Source organism: Alosa alosa, chromosome 21, assembly GCF_017589495.1.
Source record: "Alosa alosa isolate M-15738 ecotype Scorff River chromosome 21, AALO_Geno_1.1, whole genome shotgun sequence".
NCBI classification, from domain to species: domain Eukaryota; kingdom Metazoa; phylum Chordata; class Actinopteri; order Clupeiformes; family Clupeidae; genus Alosa; species Alosa alosa.
The window spans coordinates 8,670,919-8,690,987 of record NC_063209.1 but is presented as its reverse complement, the minus strand read 5'-3'; the positions used below and the strand labels follow the sequence as shown (position 1 = coordinate 8,690,987).

Genomic DNA, 20,069 nt, shown 5'->3' with positions numbered 1-20,069 from the left:
ATCATTTGCATAATGATGATAGTCATGGGAACAGCATAGCCACAAATTAAACACATAAACAAAACAAATAACCCCTTATTCAGCCAAAGGACCTCAGCTGTTGATGTGCAGCACTTACAAAAATAGAATAAAGTGTTTTTCAAAAACATGCTTGGCAATGTGTCATTTAGCCTAGTGTTATCATGGGTGAACTGGAGTTCATTTGAGTAATGGGTCTCCAGGCTTGTCAGACTCAGGGTCTTGTGTACAGAATTATAATTGGCAAGGGAATTGTCTGTTGCCACGACGAACCCACAGACATCCAAGGAATTTGTCACCCTGCGATTTAAGACAGGCAGAGAGCAATTGAACTGATTTAGCCTACAAGTCCGGTGGGCTATCTCTGTTACTGCTACTGAAGAGCAGACGGTCACTGAAGGCACTATTTCTGTTTACTTGATTCAACAGCTGATGTGAGACCAGCAAAACATAGTGGTCAGTGATCCACATAAAGTTTACGCTCACAGACTGGTTAACCGTATTTAACTCTGAGCAGCTCCAAATAGGAACACTCCTCGGGCCAGTGGGAACTTTTACCTCACATGCTTGCAAAGAAACTATTAAAAAAAATATGAGGTGATGTCTTCCACAGTTGGACAGGGTTTTACTTCCAATATATAAGACCTGTGCAAACTCCCATTTTATAATAGGAAATGTATTTGCATAAGTATTTTGCATGACTCTGGAACATGGGGAAACCATCTGGTGCAAAGATTAGATCAAAAAACAGGAACTGAGCACATCTGCACCAACCTTGGATTCCAAACAGGCGTGTTATTATTGCCAGTGATTGGTCAGAGCTAAGTGATGTAGAGCTTTTTGAATACTGTTCACCCTTCATGAACTTCATAGTGTTCACATTCAAGCTAAGTAAAAAAAGTTAGTGGAAATAATATGATCAATGAGCATTCCAGAACAATCCTCCGTTTGTTAATGTCTATCTGCCAAAATCACCTGACAAGCCATGAAGGGCCTCCCTTTGGCAAGCCGTTGATGGCACAAGCTGCTGTTACGGTAAGTGACCAACACAACCAGTGAACCCCATCTAGGGCAGATTCCATGGGAACAGTTGGCATGGAAACGCTTATTCCTGAAACCTGAAGTTACTGATTACCAACCAGCTTGTCTCTGAATCTGACATCCACCAACACAAACAAACAATAAAACTGACCACAGACCAGTCCTTGAAGGACATCACAGACAAAACCTGCTCCATCTTTCGTCACTAGGACCAGGTCATGATCGTTGTTGGCTGATCCTGGATTACACAGAGTGTGGCGCCGGATATTATTAAGGCCTGGCCCTCGCGGCCAATCCTTTCTTGGCTCCCTCCAGCTACCAGTTCCTCCTGCCACTAAGCAGCACCCCCAACACACACACACACATATACCTCCCTCCCTGTCGACAGCACAACACAACACACCCAAAGTCCACCTCCTATGGGGATCTAAATCCTATCAACCCTTTGATATACGCGGCTTGCACCTTTCGTCCACTGCGCACGTGTACTCCCAGAGAAACCTGGATTACAGTGGGATTGGAGATCAGAGTGGATAGATCATAACCTCTGGCGGCACAGGCTCTTGAACTTCAGAGAGACTTTAAATGAGTCTAACAGAGTGAGCGAATAAGCGCTTTAGAAACATTATGCTTTGAATCCAGCGTTATGTTATGTTATCATTCGGCCTTGATCCACTGTTACCAACAACAACAACTGAACACAAAGCAGACTAAAACGACCGCAATGCACATGTGGATGGTTTTATAGCATCGTGTTCACAGATTTGAGGGAATGGGTAGCGGGGCCCATTCGGAAAGAAGAACACTCAAAGGTAACGAATTGGAAAACAACCCTGGCGGTTAAGTGAGCCTGAACTGGTTTGGCCGTATGCTAAAGACAATGTAATACATCAGTTTCGCTTGACAACACAGGAGAGAGAGAGCTCCAAGTAAAAGTCTGAGGGACCAGATTACAAAAGCAGAGAAGAAAGGACAAGAAGTGGCCAGTGTTGTCCAGGAGGCCCTGATGTTTTATGGATGTGAAGGGGAAACATTTAAGACTACTCTGGAGGCCCTTTGTGTAGATCTCAGAGAGCTTTTATTTCTGTCTTTGATCACGCCTTTTTTTTTTTTCAGACCTCTTTTGCATTTTGATAGCACAAGAGGGCTTCCACAAGGCTTATATTCTTCAGGCATTCAAAACAAGATCCCTCGGAGGAAGGTAGTCCTTGGCAAGCAGCTTGGGCAACGACAGCTCCACGACCCGAGGACTGGCCTTGGCGTTTATCGCGCTCTTTGACACCTGCAGATGCCCACAACAACACCAATCACGTCTACCAAAATGAAAAACAGTCCTCAAAAACAACCAGTCAAATCATTTCACAAGATTATACATGGATTCCAAATCATTTTACATTCTTGCAAAAAATTCTTGCGGTTAAGACAAAAATATTCTCGACTTGCCTCCTTCTTTATTTTGATTGTCACTTACCAGCCAAATAGGCCGCTCAGGGTGTCCTCTGTCATAGAACATCCCGTTCTCTCTTTTTTTGGACAGAGCCAGCAGATCCAGCCTCGACGTGGTCTGTGCAGTTTTAGCTATGCTTGAGATGTATGTCTCCACGGTCTAAAAGCCAAACACAGACACTGTAAAACAAACCCTATCTATCTCAAGCAATGTGTGGTGCCTCTTAGGAAAAATCTAGAACTCTTCTTTTTCAGGAAAGTCACATCATCATTGCTAATGCTGCTGTTTGTGTCGACACCTCCAGGTCATAAATAGAGCTACGTTCACAGGGAGGTTGTCTTACCTCCTTGTTGCTCTGGAAGCTGGGATGGAGGGGCTTGGGACTGGCCAGTTGTCTGAGGCGGGGTGAGACGTAGACGCTCTTGACTCCGGGGTCGATGTGCCAGATTGGGCAGCTGTGCTCACAGGAGATTTTGTGAGGAGGCCTGAAGGGGGTTGAGGAGGGGGCACACTCACACATACACACACACAAGGTGTAACATCACATACACACACACAAAGTGTAACATCACAAACACACACACAAGGTGTAACATCACAAACACACACACAAGGTGTAACATCACAAACAAGGCTGGGGGTTAAAGAACCGAGGGGGAGTTGGGGTGGGGGTGGGGTGGGGTTATGGTCACAGTTGACGGTTCCAGCTGTGGCCTACAGTACCACACTGTCATGGTGAAACATATCATCACTAAAGATATGCTTTAGGAGCTCAAGAGCTACGGTTCCAGCAGCAGCAGCATCCCATCACACCGCCCTGATGCGGCACGCCACTCTGCTGCTGCTGCCAAACCTCCACCGCTCCATCTGACCACAAACCCAGCGTCTGATGGGCCACAAGGACCCCAGCCTGTCCCTGTGAAACCTGAACACAAATACGGCGTGTGGTGATTTCAGATTTATAAAAAGACTTCCGAGACAGAGTGCAAGCTTCCCCGGGGGCATGGGCTTTGGACAATGGGGCCTATTGTCTTGGCAGCCAGTCTTCACTCCCTGCTGCAAACTACTGAAATAACAGATGTCAAAATATTGGCTTCCTACTCTGTTGAGGTTAAATTTAGACATGGCCCCGCCCAGTCGCTTTGATTTGGCTGCATTTCGCCAGCTGGGTAAAAAGCGCATTTCCAAAAGCGTGACCCCTACCCTCCCCATCCTTGTACCTCATTTCCTGGGAGCTGGTGGATCTCCTCTTAGGCGTTGACAGGCGGACAATGTGTTCATACTGGCCCGCCTTGCAGGAAGGACGCAGCGTCCTCCTAGGGGGGAGATGCTCTTCCTCCCAGGCCCTTTACAAACGGAGAGGTTGGAGCACAGGAATGTCTCAAGACTGCAAGGCAGATGCCTCTACTGAATGGTTCTGTTTAAATAAAACTGGTGCATGACTTCCTTGAGTCATTAACAAACTAAGACACACAGACACACAGCGGAACCGGCTAGAGCTGCTATTGCTGACACATTTCCCAGCTGATAGAGCTGATAAGAAACACTGTAGGCCTAAAGCTCACAGCTGATACTGATACTACTGAGGCACTAGAGTTGGTCACATGTTAATGGTTTCACTCATTATACAGGAATTATACAGGGTAGCTATGGACACTGCACACAACTATCTCAACAGTGGCATTTTATGTTGATAAGACATGTCTGTCTTGGCGTGTCTCAGCCAAAATAAAATTAATTTCTCTCGAGGAAGAAATGAGCAGTCAGCTTCTTTTTGTTCATTTAATTATATATAATTAAATGTGTGAGGAAGCCTCATTATGATTCATCATTGCTCATAAAGTCACAAAGGGAGGAAACCTGTAAGTTTCTGTGAAATTGTAGGAAAATCCCCACAGTGAAACGTTTGAATGTAGTCAGGGACCACCTGCAATGCCTTCACTGACCACCAGTGGGCCCCAGGCCACTTGTTGAAAACCCCTGATTGAGTCAAATAATGGTGCCTGATCATTAGCTATTTTTTCACTATAGTATACTGTAAATTAGTCTATGTAATGTACAATGGACACACACACACACTACCTGGTCTGATAGAGCCTGCTCAATCCAGAGAAGTCTTTCTTGGGCTTCGCCAGTGCTGAGAGTCTTGCTGTTGGAACAGCATGCAGAGCAGCGAAGGAGATTGGTACAATTTGCTCCTGGTTTCCCCATTTCACATGCCTGTTAAGTAATCATAATGAAAGGGCTTGCTCACTGAAATAAATACATGCGTGCACGCACCTTAAAGAAAACCTGAAGTGTAAGAGCAAAGAAATGTTTTATATTTAAAGGAACATACCATGGTGTAGTGATCCAGATTGTTTTGGGGTCTTTGGGTTGGGCAAGTTCCAAAACTCTACTGAGATGAACCATTGTCCATTTCAGTATTGGCACCTAAAACACAGGATCCTGGCAGTTTGTGCTAGAAAGGTAGGAAATTAGTCATTCCTAGAAACAACATCTTTTAAATCTACCTGTATGTGCAAACATTAGTCTTTTAAAGACAGTATTTTATGACATATAAACTATAATATGAATACTATTTTTAATACTATTTTTATGTATAGTCCTTTTCATTTCTTACTTTTTTTTCAAAGTGTTACTTTTAATGCTATTGTAATGTTTATTGCTATTCTATCCTATTCTATGTTGCTTTGGATAAAAGCGTCTGCTAAGCAAACATATGAAAACAAAAGGAGTCTGAAGTCTTACCTGCTTCTCCAAACCTTCTAACCACAAGGTTCTGAGGTCGGTGGAATACAGGACATTGACTATGTAACAATAGATTTCCAAGCGTCGCCAGGGCACCCAGCGTCCATGGCAACATGTCACATGGCCTGTCTACTTTAGAGCAGAGCAGCAGACTGAAACCAGAGTCGGTGGGCTATTTAAGGTGATATTCTACTCTTCACCATAAGACTTCCGAGACAGGAAGTCTTGAGCAATGTGATCTGTCTTATTTGGAGGAGAGTTCTAATGTCATTGGATGCATTTGTAGAGGCATTGAATATTTTGGACATGCTAAAGGAATAGAAATAGATGTCTTCGGGAGTGCAATCAGTCACAGAGAAACTGACAGTGTAATATGAATGTGAAGTGTAATATGAAATCGAATGTGACTATGGTTCAAGAAAACAATTTTCTTTGTTTATTTGTAAACATAATACAATATAGTCTACCACAAATACAAACCACAGAACTTCCTTGACAACCCACAAGTAGAGGTTCCAAACATTTAGAAAATGACACAGTTCTGGTTTAAAAACCACAAACAACACTTTATCTTTAGGGAAATGTTACAAAACTGTATTTTCAATATTTTACATTTCTTCAATGTCTGGAAATGTTTCCTGTTAGCAGAGTAGTGCACGGGAGAGATAGAGTTTTAGCTATGTAACTCCACCAACCAATACAATAAAAACATGACCGTGATAGAATATCATTTAAAACACAAAAGAGAAAGAAGTAACATTTTCCAAAGCATGTGTAAACAGTCATTAATTGTTTAAGCTGAGTGCTTTGGCATGTTTTTAGTATGCTTTTTTGTTTTATTTCCAAAAATAATTAACTTAAGTAGAATATAACAATGTCATGAAGACCTCACTGTGTAATGTCCTCTATGACATGCCTAACATTGTACAAGTCCCTTTCAAATACCAAATGGACACACATAATGTCCTTTACAGTACAAACCAAGATGTAACAAAACAATAATTATAATTAATATTATATATATATATATATATATATATATATATATATATATATATATATATATATATATATATATATATATATAATTATAAAATATAATTTTATAATGTACCTGCATGGCGAAATTGCCAACAAATATTATTCCACATTCCAAAAGTGAATACAGTAATCAATATCAAAGCTTGAAAAAGAAATGTCCACAGTAAGAGAAGGCCCTTAGAAAATGAAATCATTTTTGGACAAACTGCTTTCACTTGGAAACCTCTGCAACCTCACTATGAGACAGAAGCATGTGATACCACTTTCCTTTAAGCCACTGTTTACATTCAGGAAAACAAACAAAGTAACACATATTCTCTCGTTTGGATGAGGATACTGTAAAAATAAAAAAAGAGACTGACCAAGTGGACCATAAGGTATTGCTGTTTATGATATGACTCGCATAATGCTTAAACATAAACCATTTTGGTCATCCTCTAACTAGGCAACAGTCAACTCAAACGGAGTCGTTTTTCTATAGCAACCTGTTGTGCTATTGTGCAGAGCACCTCTACAACTCCAAACATAATTTAAGTGACTAAACAAAATTCTTTAATGTGTCATGCTGGTGTGCCACCACCATTATTTAGCGGTTAGCCAGCACACCTGTAGTTTAACACTCTGTTAACTGTAGGCACATGTGCTACTTACATGACTGCCAAGTCTAGCAGTCAGGTGCCACCATCTGAATGACCAAATTTCGAGCGTCCTCAACGCCCGAGTTCAGCCGCTCACCCTTCCTCACGGACGTGCCGATGAGGAAGAGTTTTCGCTCTTCACCAACTAGACCAAGATCCAGGGCTTCATGGAGGTCAGTGATACCGCAGGCGCCAGCCAAATCCTGTGGAGAGAAAAAGTACTTCAGCATGTACTAGGTAACCAAAATGGCCGTAGCTGTGCTGTCTGCATACCTGGATGAGAGTTAAGGTCATGGTGCTAATCCCTTATAAGGCAGTCCTTTGACACAAGACAAAAACAGCCTACTTAGTGTGGTAAGCAGCTACTGTGCCGCCTTGTAGGGATGTACATAGGACATTAGCTTATATAGATACTCTTTGAATCTCAAATGTAAGGGCTAGTTCCCTGTACATGATTAATCCATTGTCTTAGACTAAAAGAAAACTTCAATGGAGATCTCCATTGAGAGAAGGCCTTTAGTCTAGGACTACACTTAATGTGCAGGAAATTGGCCCTAAGTGCTAAATGCCAGTGTCGCATATTGAAAGGGAGGTTTTTTTTGTCTAAACTAAATGACAAGTCAAGCACACCATTGACTGCAAACCCACTCACCTGTTTGTTGGCCAGCACCACTAAGGGCAGATGGGAGTCTGAGGACAGCAGCTCATGCAAGTGCTTCTTAGCGATGGGAAAGCGGGCCTTGTCAGTCGAGTCCACCACATAAAGTAGCACCAGTGCCTTGGACAGATACTTCTGCCAGTAGGCTCGCAGGTTCTCAGTGCCCCCGACTTCGACAACAAAAAAAGAAATATTCACAAAGTCATTTACATTGCTGATTTAGCTGTTCATTTCTAATATCATTTCTGCACAATGTATCAGGTGTTCTTACTCTCGAGAAATTCGATCTGAAGGTCTTCTTTGTTGATAGAGACGGCATTGAAGCCCTCTGTTGGGGTGACATCCTGTTCCAAAGACCCGGTGGCAAAGCAGTGAAGCACACTCGTCTTCCCAGCTCCCTCCAGTCCAACCACGAGTACCCAAGTACCCTTTGGCTTGGCTGGCTGTGTCTGGAAAGAAACAAAGACTTAGTTGTAAATCATGAGCAAAAATACAATGCCAGAGTCATGGGGTTGTGTAAGTATGAAGTCAAATGGAAAGGGCATCTCTGGTCACGTGGTTCAACGTCATGGTTAGTGTTGCTGATATGTTCTGTTGAACTACGAAGTAGATTGAACATGGGTGGAACAGAATTAAAAAACTACAAATTAAAACATGAGCTGAAATTCCATATCCTACTGAGGAACTAATGCAAACCTTCAAGACCGACATGTAACGAATGACATAGAAGGAAGTAGGGCTGGAGTAGGAGATGGAAACAAATTGACAAGCGTGATTTATTTTTTTTCCTACTGCTGTTTCTGATATTGCTTCTACCACTGAAAACCGTGAGAAGTTTCTCAATTTCTTCATTGAAAAGATTGATAACATTACATCTCAAATTCCTTCCTTAGATTCTGATTCCTTGGTGATAAAACTCTCACCCAACTTCAACCTGTGTCATCCTCCCAGCTATATGAAATTCTCCTCTTGCAAAAATTCTTATTTTTCTTTTTATTACTATATCTTATTTTATTAGCACCTTGGGTCAACAGTAATGCGTTTAAGTGTGCTATATAAATGTGACTTGACTTGACTAGGCTACATGGAGGTCATTATTTTGCAGTCCAGTTGAATTAATGGGTTTTGTCATTTTCTGAGGCTCATTGTGGAGTGGAGTGGGCACGTCACTTCCATCTGCTTCGATCAAGAGCCAGCAGCTTCTGTCCTGAGAATCTAGAGAATCTATTTGTTTCACTAATTCGCTGATTGGGATAAATGCAGAGACCAAATTTCCCTCACGGGATCAAAAGAGTATATATACTTATACATACTTATACTAGAGAGCCCACTATGCCATAACTGGGATGACCCCTAAGCACACAACCAAGAGGGTACAGGAGTGGCTTAGGGACAACTCTGTGAAAGTCCATGAATAGCCCAGCCAGAGCCCTGACCTAAACCCAATCGAACGTCTGTGGAGAGACCTGAACATGGATGTCTACCCACAGCAACAATCCTTGCGGTGAATAATGGCAGAAAGTCCCCAAATTCGGGTGTGCTCTATGCCAAAGGCTGAGTAAAGATTTTGTCACTGCAAACAAGTGAAGGGGTTTGATCATTGTTAATTTCAGAATACATATCTAATGGACTTCATCAGTGGTCCGATTACAGAGAAGTAGCCCTTACAAGAAAGACTGCATGATTGCAATACTTGCATGAATGGCTGCATCATACTGGACTTTACTGCAGAAATGCAGTATTTTAAAATGGCATTGCCCTTCAGTCAGAAAAACTGCACAGTGTAACAATCACTTAACTACAGTTCTTTTTTCGTAAGGGAGGCTATGCGTGGACTATTCAGACCAACATAACATAAGCCATCGGATGATACAGCCCAGTACAATAAAGTCACCGGCGACACAATGTTTCAGATTCCATTGAGATTTCCACCTCCGAAGCACAAGGACAATGGCCACTTACCAATTCGCAATGAAACGCTACAATCACATTACCCACGTGACGGCAACTTTGTATCAATCTTCTTCTACGTCACATGATAGCTTGAGTGCAGGCTGCTATGCTTATTTGACTTTGTCTTGAAAGACATTACATTTTTAGATTTCACAGTAGGCTAACGGTTATGCAACCTCAATTGAATGTTGGCATGAGGACTACTACTTGCAGGATGAATTAATATTACAATACTTAATATGCACTCACTAAATGGCGCTGACAACCAATGGCAACCACGAAAACATCAAGTAGCTTTTATCACAAGGGAGGGGAATGCTGAAACGGAGAAATAAAAGAAAGCCAACCTCTAACACTACTGGTGCTTGTACTGGTGCCTGCGAGGTTTCATCTGCCTTTACTGCTTGTATTTTCTCTAGCTTCGGTGGGGATTCGTCTTTTTTATCGGGCTTCTTTTTTCCTGAAGCATACAACAAATTCCACACGATATACACCAGTCCACCAGTGACAGCCACAGCGGCGCCCACAAGTCCGACTTCCCTCAAACTAGCCATAACCTACTCGACGAAGTAATGTGCCGCTAAAAACTATTAAACGCTTTGCATCGTACTAGCATAAGTTTGCGACTGAACTGATCCACAGGTGGATTACGCGGAGGAGACGATATTTCCGGGCTAAATCAACGCATACAGGAAGTGCACCACTGTTGGGAAATAGTGAACCAACATGGTCTGAAAAAGTAGAATTCTCGATTGCTGACCTTAATCCCACTCACTGACAGCAGCCTAAACACTGACAGCCCATTACACAAACCAGGCATACTACTGGCTGGACTAATCCTGCGCAGTGTTTGTGCGTGATGGAAGGTGAAAACAAGTTCAATCTAATAGATTGAACTTGATATATTTCAAGAATGGTACAGAGAAGCGAGCAACATAATCTTATCACCACATATATACAAAGTACTTTTTATAATGACAGTAACCTCTTGTAATTCTTCAACCTTTTATGAATAAAATGAATGACTAAGACCTTCCTGCAGTTGCATATATTTGGCACTGAGGGGCGCCTTCACCTCCTTTTTCGAATGTGCCTTCCTGAGGCGAAGAGTGAATGGCATTCAGGTGTAAATGCAAGACATACAGACCACAACAAATCACAATAGCAAAAACGTGTGGTGCCAGGAACCATTTTATTAAGACTCTGGTCCATTCTGTAGCTTTCTGTGGTTCCTACAAAATGGCAAAATTCAGCCACTCAATAAATCGTTCTGAAATAATATTTAAGGTGAGCTCTCCCTGGGGGTTTTAAAAAAACAAATACTCTGACATTTGCATTTACAGCTTGATTTCTAGTTTTTTTGGTTGACAATACCGTACAGTAATGTTTCAATTTACAGGCTGCCAAGCGATGTAAAACAAATGTGATGGGTCAGTTTGTCCTGAAGATCACCATTAGTGGTAGATAAATAGGAACAAAGACAAATAATTCATATCACAGTATGCAGTTTTACAAACATTTCGACAAAGCTCATCAATGCAAATGACAAACTTAATTAAATGTATATCCACCCAATGATAAACTTTCAGCTGATGTCTCTGGGCTTGTTTAAGAACTGATAACAATACATTTTGGATGGTATTAAAAAAGAAAAAAAGAAACAAATAAAGTGGAAAAAAACCAAGTCAGTCATGATGAGTTTCCAGGGTCCATCATGGCTAATGTGGGCTTCATGATCCTCCTCTACCATCCTCCTTTTCCTCCCTTCTTCTTCTTCTGCGGCTGCTTCTTGCGGGTGGATGGGGCGGGCTTCTGCTGTCGTGGGGGGACCACGTTGCTCGATGCCGCCGACGCACTCGCAGTGCTTGAGCCTGGCCTTGGGGACGTGGGGGGGCTGCTGGCTGTTTTGCTGGCGTCCCTGGAACATAGAGGTGACAGGAGTGTGTTTACATGCATATACTGGTCACCTTTATCTACTTACATCCAGTAATTTGATTTTACGCTTCAAAAAATAATTATCTGCCCAACATAAGTTAAGTTATACTTTATTTGTCCTATAGGAAATGTGTCCACTATTCAGGGGTAGTGTACACACATACAGAGTTGGAGCAATGAGCTCATTAGAAATGAAAACACACACGCACGCATGGACGGACGCACAGCAATAGCTCACCCCAATTTGTGAAAAGAATCTGTGCAACAGACTTCTCTTTGACTGACGGGTGTGTGCACAAATAGCTTCAAAGATGAAAAGATTCATAACTACAGGCAATTCTACACTATTGAAAAAATAATTACTGTATCCCATTTCTGCTTATAGATCCCGCTAAATCCTGCACACTGCACCTTGAAGGGAACTTGATTTTGCAAACAATCTCTTCATTTGCTTAAGTCATCCAACGCATGTTTTTAATGATCCTTTCCAGGTGCCTTTTTTTTATCTATTAGGCTGGGAGTGGAGTGGGAAGCATAGACAGTAACTGTAATGGGCAGAGGCACTTTGTAGGACTGGAATGGAGAGAAGTGAAGTCGATTTGAACCAGTTTGCAGTTGGTCACTATATGTACTACACAGCCTAAAGATTAGTTTGGTGGCATTGGCATGACCTAGATCAGGGGTCTCAGGGGTGTTGGTGATTGCTATTAAAACATTACAATCAAATTGTCCACTGATATCCGAACTTAAGCAATCTTTTTGTGCAATTAATAATTTAGCTTACAATTTTTAGCATTGCCCACCATTAAAAATTTAGAGGCTTGTTTTAAAAAAATAGATTAGATTCTCCAAGGAAACTGAAATGAACAAACTGAACAAAAATGTTGGTAGTGTTGCATATTGATATTGAAGTATTGAAGAATCAGATGAAAATACAGTTGCTTAATAAAGGCTTAGAGGCCTACATAATATTGATAATTTAAATAAATAATAAAAAAATAAAAATCACATAGGCCTATTATTGAGGAGTATTACCCTCGCAAAACAGGGGTGAGGGTCTGTTTGTTTCAAATGAGTAGCCCTCCATATGATTTCGAGTCCTTCAGGTAGCCCTCATTCCTAAAAAGGTTGGAGACCCCCGACGTAGAACAACGGACTGAAACATGGTAGCACATCTGGTAGCCACGCCCAGAAATTTGAGACCGTACAGTTCGAGTGCAGCTTTTGGTAAGTAGACCGTACCGATCCAACAAAATCTCACTTAATTGTTTGTTTTTTTTCCTCCCCCGGATGCTTTCCTCTTTGGCCTTCTGTTGGGCTCTCCCCCAGATTGCCTTAGCTTCCTATTCAGACAATACAGTTACTCATCTCCTGTTGCGACTTCAGAATACGTTCAGAACATATTCTTTTTAATAGGTTTAGAAAAAAACATTTATTACGGAGCCGTAAAAGTGAGATAAGAACTTACCGAGCCAGTCATACAATACTGCATTTCTCTGGAAGTAAACAGTGGTCACATAAAGGCTTGAAACGGGTCAGATGTAAAGTTGTTGGATGATGTCAAAAGTGGCGCCAAAATGAATGGGAATCAATGGACTGCTAACTCTAGGTGGTCATGTATTAGCCTCAGTCCCTCCCAAAGGTGGTGGGACACTTTCCGAAAGTTTGCCTAACCCCTAGGTGGGAAATCTCATGTTTGTTCACTCACAGTTCGGCTGAGGCTCCCGACGTGGTGCCCTGTGTCCCCTTTCCGATCTGCTCCTTCTTCTTGCCCTTCTTCTTACCACGGTAGTACGAGCGCTCCCTCATGGGCAGCCAGCGCTCAATATCGGGAGTGGACTTGGGGTCGCAGTTTTTGGGCAATTTCCCTGAAAAGGGCAAAGGAATTGAAAGAAAACTGAGAAAAGGAATTGTGCTCTGCAAAAGAAAGCTATACAACGACTTGGCATTTGGTTACCATTTGGTTGCAAAATAAAGCACGGTTACTAGGCCATCTACTTGTGCGATAACACCACTGTAATTGAAACTCTGGCACAAATGATAATCCCAACTATTTGAACAGCTTCAGAGAGTACTGCAGCGGACTTGTTGTTTGACAGGCTGCTAGAAAAGCCTCATGGCTAACCCAGTCATTTGCTGGCTGGGTGAACTGGTCCAATATACAATTCGCTGGACACAGTTTACATACTTAGCGTATAATTTACATGATATCCTTCGTAAAACGCTGCATTTAATGACCACAAAATGAGATGCTATAGAAAGCACAGCCTTCCTGTCATGAACGTCACAAAGAAACGTAAACACACACCCTTCTTTTTCTTCCTCTTCTTTTTCAGATCCCCTTGACTACAACAGAGGAAACAGAGACGGTCGTTAGTGCAGGAATGGGTGTAGGAAATGTAGACGTGATGTAGAGGTAGGAAACATAAGAGTACTGCTTGGAGAGTGTACTGGCAGCCGTGGCCTACTGGTTAGCGCTTCGGACTTGTAACCGGAGGTTGTTCTACTGGTTCGAACCCCGACCGGTAGGCCACGGCTGAAGTGCCCTTGAGCAAGGCACCGAACCCCCTCACTGCTCCCCTAGCGCCGCTGTTGATGCAGGCAGCTCACTGCGCTGGGATTAGTGTGTGCTTCACCTCACTGTGTGTTCACTGTCTGCAGTGTGTTTGACTAATTCACTGATAAATGCAGAGACCAAATTTCCCTCACGGGATCAAAAGAGTATATATACTTATACTTATTTGTCCTTCCATACGGCAATATGGTAATATGCAGTGTACTACAAATGGCGTTCATGGTTTTAGTGAGATTGAAATCACTCTTACACATGATGGTACATGGGGCTTCGTTTTGAGTAATGAAGTCAGGCAATAATGTTCTGATTGTGTGATTTGCCTACTGATCATTGAAGTTGGCTACTCCTGATTTAGTTGTCCAGTGAATCTCTCTTTGGAGGAAGACGAACATGACTCACCCTTGCTCTTTAGGCAAATTCTCCCCCACCACCTTGGCTGCCTTCTTCCTGACGTAGGTGGCGCCGTGAGAGTTCTCTAACTCATCCACGTCCACGTTGAAGGCCATGGTGTCTGGAGAGGGCAGGTGCTTGCTTAGGCTGAGGGCCACACCGCTAAGGAAAGGACGGCATATTCTACGTGGGCATCAGACCAAAGTTTCTATTCAGTGCTGACATTTTGGAGCCCTACCAGCATTATCACTAAAGGTTGTGTCGTTCAGAAAATCACAGGGAAACAGATGAAATAAACAAAAGGAACGTGGAAAGTGCAGTGATGGAAGGATACGATTTTGCCTTGTCCGGATCCACTAGAGAGTACGCCGAGATCAGTTGTGCCAACGTGTGGACGTCATTAGTGTTCTGCCTGTTGAGGAGATGGCATGCGATGCATTTATTGTAATGAGATCAGAAACTATTTCCCCCAAACGGCTTCAGTCTGATGATTAGGTTACTGGCGAGGGAGCAGAGCACTCACTTCCACAGCTGTTCCAGGTCACTGATGGCCTCCTTCTTACGGCCGTACTTCAGCTTGAAGTTTGCCGCTTCTCGGACCAGGGACAAATGGGCCGACGATCCAGGCTGAGGACGATGAGGCAGAGGATGGGGGACAAAAGCAAGAACCAAACTAAGCCATGAACACCGCTATTGAAAGTATGAAAACAGCTTCCCAAAAAGTAAGAGGAAGCATAAGGTACACATTGTATGACAGGGTAATCACCATCATAAGGTGAGCACTATATTACCACTAGAAAAATACTTGATGCATAACAGCATACTACTCTATTTAAGAGGGTAGAAACTGATACCCAGAGACACAAGTGAAAGAGGTATATAAAACAAATCAAACAAATACCTGTTCCGACTTGTAGTACTGAATGGACTGGCTGAAAACATCAATAGCACTGTCAATATCCTCCTCATGAGCGTACATCGTGACCAGGGCAGAGACCTGGAAGAGGCAACAAGTCACATCACTTACATACATTCCAAATACTACAATAGCTTTTTCAAGCAACACGTGACTTATGACTGTATAAAAATGTACTTTTAGACTTACCATTCCTTGCTTGTGCTTAAATTCTTCTATAGACCGCAAGATATCACAGGCTTTTGTGACATGAGCTGAAGGAGGAAGCGAGACGGACACATTTTTTTAACAAAAGAAGACCGATGACTGTTCTTAGACACACCACTGGATGAGACTAGACATTACCTTGTGTCAAATAGAGTTGTGCCATGGTTAGTTTAATGCCAGAAGCCTTCTCAGGATGCTGGTCCGAAAAGTTCTGCAGAACAGGAAAACAAAATGATTTGATAGTTACTACTATATAATGCTATACAGTTTACATCTATATAGTATTTAATTACCATCTATTTCTTCTCTAAGGTGTAATGCAAGATGTGTAATGGGAATAGGCCAGCTAATCAACATAAAACAGCAGTTTTGTAGTTACATTTTTTGTTACACATTACTTTGTCTCCACAGCATGGCACATGGCTTCTAACAAACAGAACAACATTTTTGAAAGAGACCAGGAGGAGAACGAGAGAAAGGAAGATGGAGACGTGGTGCGATGCGACTCTACCATACTCCGTACCTGCAGCAGCTCTATGGCCTTAGCGTGCTGCTTCTCTCGAGACAGCTGGGCCACCTGAATCAGCACCGGTCTGGGGTGGCCCGGGTTCTGGGCCTGCAGGTTCGACGACAACTTCCGACACTGATCCGCCTGTTTCAGTAAGCAAGTAAGTCAATAAACATTTATTTAGTGCATTTTCTGGCACAAAAGGTCACTCAAAGCTCTACACAGACAAGGACAAAGGCAACATAAACAGTCAAAGTGAGGTCCACGGTCCAAGTAAGCAACACAGAGCATGATGTTCCTGATAGTAGACACACACCAGAACGTATTGCCTTAGCGACAGGTTACAAAGCCTGTTATTTCAGCTAAAAAGCAATTTTACAGTATGAGGATGCATGCACGGCATCAAGTGCTGTTCCGTTTCCCACTGTTACCTGATTGGTGTACATGGCCAAGAGAGCTTTGTTGAACTCGATGGTCTGAATCTGCTTCTTGGCCAGCTTGTACTCCACACCGTCTGCGTTCGTCAGTTTCACCTTCTTCTTGGAGTCAAACACATTTTGGTCCTATACAGAACAGAGAGCAGATCATGTGACAATCGATCTGTTAATTTCCATACAGTCAAGTACGATGGAAATCTGTACGTGGAGCATAACTAACCTTGTTAATGGTGATAATATTGTTGGCAGTCACAGCCAGGAGTCCCACATCAGTTGGCCTAAAATAGGATAAAAAATAATAATAATAATAATAATAATAATAATAATAATAATAATAATATAATATATGAAATAACAGAACTAGAACAAAAAATTTGCAAGCTGCGTTGAACTAGGCTGAAACACTAATAACTCAAGCTGACGTCTGTTGGCTGGGAGTGCGGTGCGTCACTCTTGGCCTCTTACTTGAGTTTGATGACTTGGTTGTAGAGCTGGAGCGCATCCTCGGTTCTCCCCTGGAGCTGCATGATGTAGGCCATTTGGGAGTGGATTATGGCCAGCTCTGACTCGATCTCCTCCTCGGTCACGTCCTAATGAGAATGAGGGAGAGCCAGAGAGTTTGGAATGAGGGGATCAATCCATCTTTTAACTGCAGGAATCCCCTGAGAGAATACACTGATTGGATGTTCCCATTTGGGAAAGTTTGGTGTCATGTTGCACACGTATGAAGTAAAGTGATAAGCAAGAGAAACTCACCGAGTCCTCAGCCAAAGACCTCCGACACAGATCTGTTAGAGAGGAAACAAGACAGCATTCTCAATACCTACTCCCAGTGAAATAAGTTCTATCAGCCATTTGACTAAACCAAAGGCAATGTATAGTGATTAAATCAATCTACATTTAGAAGGTACAGACAAACTTCTTATAGGCAAATCCCCCACTCAGCGACCATCTTACTTTGGGCAGTTATCGGCCAGTTATTTTCCTATTCAAGTGAATTGGGAGGCATACAGGAAGGGGTGGGATACGTGTAGACTACTGCCATATTGATGTTAAGAACTAACTCGCTACTATTTCTATGGAGGATTCTTTGAGCGCTGTGTCTCCTTATTAGAAAGTCTCTGGTACAGATACATGGAATAAAACATGCACTTAAAAGTCTAAGCTAGCCTCTATTCCTACCAGCACACAGAAAAGCCTCAATCTTCTCTATCACATATAGCCTGCTTTCCATATTAACTCTCCACTATGACCTCAGATTACAAATCATAGCATAATGATGGCAACAGTGGCTTCAGATGTCTTGCTGAGTCATTTCCTATTTGCAAGTTGCAAGATTGGAAGATGCCATTAGCAGAGCACTTGAAACAAGATACTGTCTGACCCCTCTTACCCTCAGCTTGACGGAGCTTGTTCATGGCTTCTGTGAGCTGGCCCTGGCCAATCAGAGTGCAGGCAGCATTATAGCACAGCTCATATGTGGTTTCAGGCAAACCCAAGTCTTCCTGCAGAAACAACACAGAGCAGCATCACACCAGTGTCCACACAATCAAATGCACAATAATAAACTAATGGCAATGCAACCAAATGCACCATAGGTGGAAAATCAGCTGACAGCTGAAATATAATTAGCATGCTTGTAATTCACAGAAATTAGAATATTGCCGCAAACATGTTCTTCAGAATGTACTGCACAGTCCTGCAAAATGACTTTGTGGTATAAATTCTACAAAAAAGCCTTCAGTCATTTGAGGCCAGGAGCACTGGACTTACCGGAGCAACCTTCTCCCATGCGCTCTGTGCCGCCACCACGGCAGACAGGTTTGTCTTCCTCTCCTCTTCATACTCGTCTACGGAGTTCCTGATTAGATCGTTGTACACCTCTTGGCATTCGTCATATCGTTCCAACCGGTACAGCTAAAGCAGAAGAGGACACACACACACTAAATCCTGCAGGGGCCTGACATTGGACAACGGCAGTTCCAAAGCGCAGACTATCCAATAGCCACACCAATCACCACAGAGGACAGGTTGCAGGTTAACAATTAAACAAACTCAATGATCAGATAGAAGTTGACTTACCACTTGGCCATAGAGCTCTTTCAGTTTGTTGGACTGATCTGCAGCGCTCTTGATAGTTTTCAAGGCATTTTCTACTCTGTTCAGACGATACTCACAGTACGCTTTTTCAAATACTATTGCCTCACTTTGAAGAAAACAAAATAAAACAAAAAAAACTATGACAAAGTGTCATCACCACAGTTTGTTGACAGAGAAAACAACAACAGAAAGTCAAAGACAGCTGTACATTTGCAACGTGACACTTACCTTGGCAGACTCTTAGTGTGAGTGTTTATGACATTCAAGGCTTCCTTGAAACCGCCATTCTGAATGAGGCAGACTATTTTACAATGCAGGGCAGTCACATCATCCTTCACGACGTCAAGTACTGTTGGAGGAAATACCACATAAAAAAAAAAAAAAAAAAGTGATTTCGGCCTTTTAACCTAAAAAACAGTCACAAAAGTGTCTAATTTTAGACAGACGTCACTCAAATGGAATGACAGACCCTCTCACTAGAGTTGTTAGTAGCATGACTCCAAAACAACCCAAGCAAAACAGGTTAGCCACTGGGACACGTAATCATTCCCTTGATGCAACACTGTGCTTCCATGCCTTGCTTTGGGATAACAAAAATGCTCATGGAATATGGACGTTCGTGCCTTGCTCCACTGACAGACTAATATTTATGAAAGCTCTGCACTACAGCCTACCAATTCGCAGAAAACATTTACATACAAAACCTGCAGTCACTTCAAATGTGAGACAGCTGGATGGCTAACTCTGTTAGCTACAACTAGCTGCTAGAAAATTAGCATGCAGCAGCTGAGAACCTATGTACCATTAGCTACTATTACTTAGTTAGCAACATATGCTATTACAGCTGATTTCGCCATTCCGCAAACACTAAGACAACTGTAAACCAAGTATAAAACACAAGACAAACTATTTACTTTTGTTGACAGCTTTGAGAGCTCTTGTAAAGTCCCCATTTTGACCACACCGATTCACTTCGGTCCACAGCGACGCGACCGTCCCTGTGCCACTCGCCATCTTCAGCAGCGTGAATTTTGGGCCTTTGCCGTGACACAGGAAGTGATAAGAGGAACATTTACCTCTTTCTTAAGTAAAAGTATTGTAATATGTTAGATTTGCAAGTGTGCTGTTATTATTGACTACAGTGAAGAGTGAACAGTGAATAATATCCACAGTAATAAATGGCAATGAACCTATGCTGTCAATAACGAATGCAACCAAATGTTTTTATAACCTGAAAGGATCAAATCATGTCTCCTACTGAATTTTGTGTAACACACATTCACATTGTCTGGGTATTTTGTGTAATGAACATTTCACATTGTACAGTAGGCCTACTAGTTTCATTTTTTTTGTTTAAATAACCATGACAATCCAATCCAATATTCCAATCTTTTTTTGATAGGTTTTCGGTACTTTTTACTACTTATAACGTACTGGTTTTGTGTGGAAAGTAG

At 42.3% G+C, this 20,069-nt stretch overlaps 3 protein-coding genes across 3 annotated transcripts; all 3 read right to left on the bottom strand.

Moving 5' to 3' along the window:
• Positions 1-2,114: 2,114 nt before the first annotated feature.
• Positions 2,115-5,291, bottom strand: LOC125286781 (testicular haploid expressed gene protein-like). The gene is made up of 7 exons (XM_048232053.1): positions 5,258-5,291; positions 4,845-4,939; positions 4,589-4,726; positions 3,727-3,852; positions 2,850-2,991; positions 2,531-2,665; positions 2,115-2,341 (listed from the first exon to the last, which is right to left on the bottom strand). Exons 2-7 carry the CDS (start codon positions 4,916-4,918, stop codon positions 2,228-2,230), a joined length of 729 nt encoding a protein of 242 aa, XP_048088010.1. The 5' UTR covers positions 4,919-4,939; positions 5,258-5,291; the 3' UTR covers positions 2,115-2,227.
• Positions 5,292-6,372: 1,081 nt separating this feature from the next.
• On the bottom strand, positions 6,373-10,336 carry arl9 (ADP-ribosylation factor-like 9). The gene is made up of 4 exons (XM_048231501.1): positions 9,895-10,336; positions 7,866-8,043; positions 7,589-7,764; positions 6,373-7,139 (listed from the first exon to the last, which is right to left on the bottom strand). Exons 1-4 carry the CDS (start codon positions 10,099-10,101, stop codon positions 6,963-6,965), a joined length of 738 nt encoding a protein of 245 aa, XP_048087458.1. The 5' UTR covers positions 10,102-10,336; the 3' UTR covers positions 6,373-6,962.
• Positions 10,337-10,720: 384 nt separating this feature from the next.
• srp72 (signal recognition particle 72) lies at positions 10,721-19,677 on the bottom strand. Its single transcript, XM_048231968.1, has 19 exons — positions 19,530-19,677; positions 18,844-18,964; positions 18,598-18,721; positions 18,289-18,432; positions 17,909-18,020; positions 17,272-17,303; positions 16,981-17,105; positions 16,736-16,793; positions 16,510-16,641; positions 16,094-16,222; positions 15,709-15,781; positions 15,553-15,617; positions 15,349-15,444; positions 14,971-15,074; positions 14,782-14,859; positions 14,457-14,594; positions 13,791-13,828; positions 13,191-13,350; positions 10,721-11,465 (listed from the first exon to the last, which is right to left on the bottom strand). Exons 1-19 carry the CDS (start codon positions 19,627-19,629, stop codon positions 11,291-11,293), a joined length of 2,004 nt encoding a protein of 667 aa, XP_048087925.1. The 5' UTR covers positions 19,630-19,677; the 3' UTR covers positions 10,721-11,290.
• Positions 19,678-20,069: the final 392 nt, after the last annotated feature.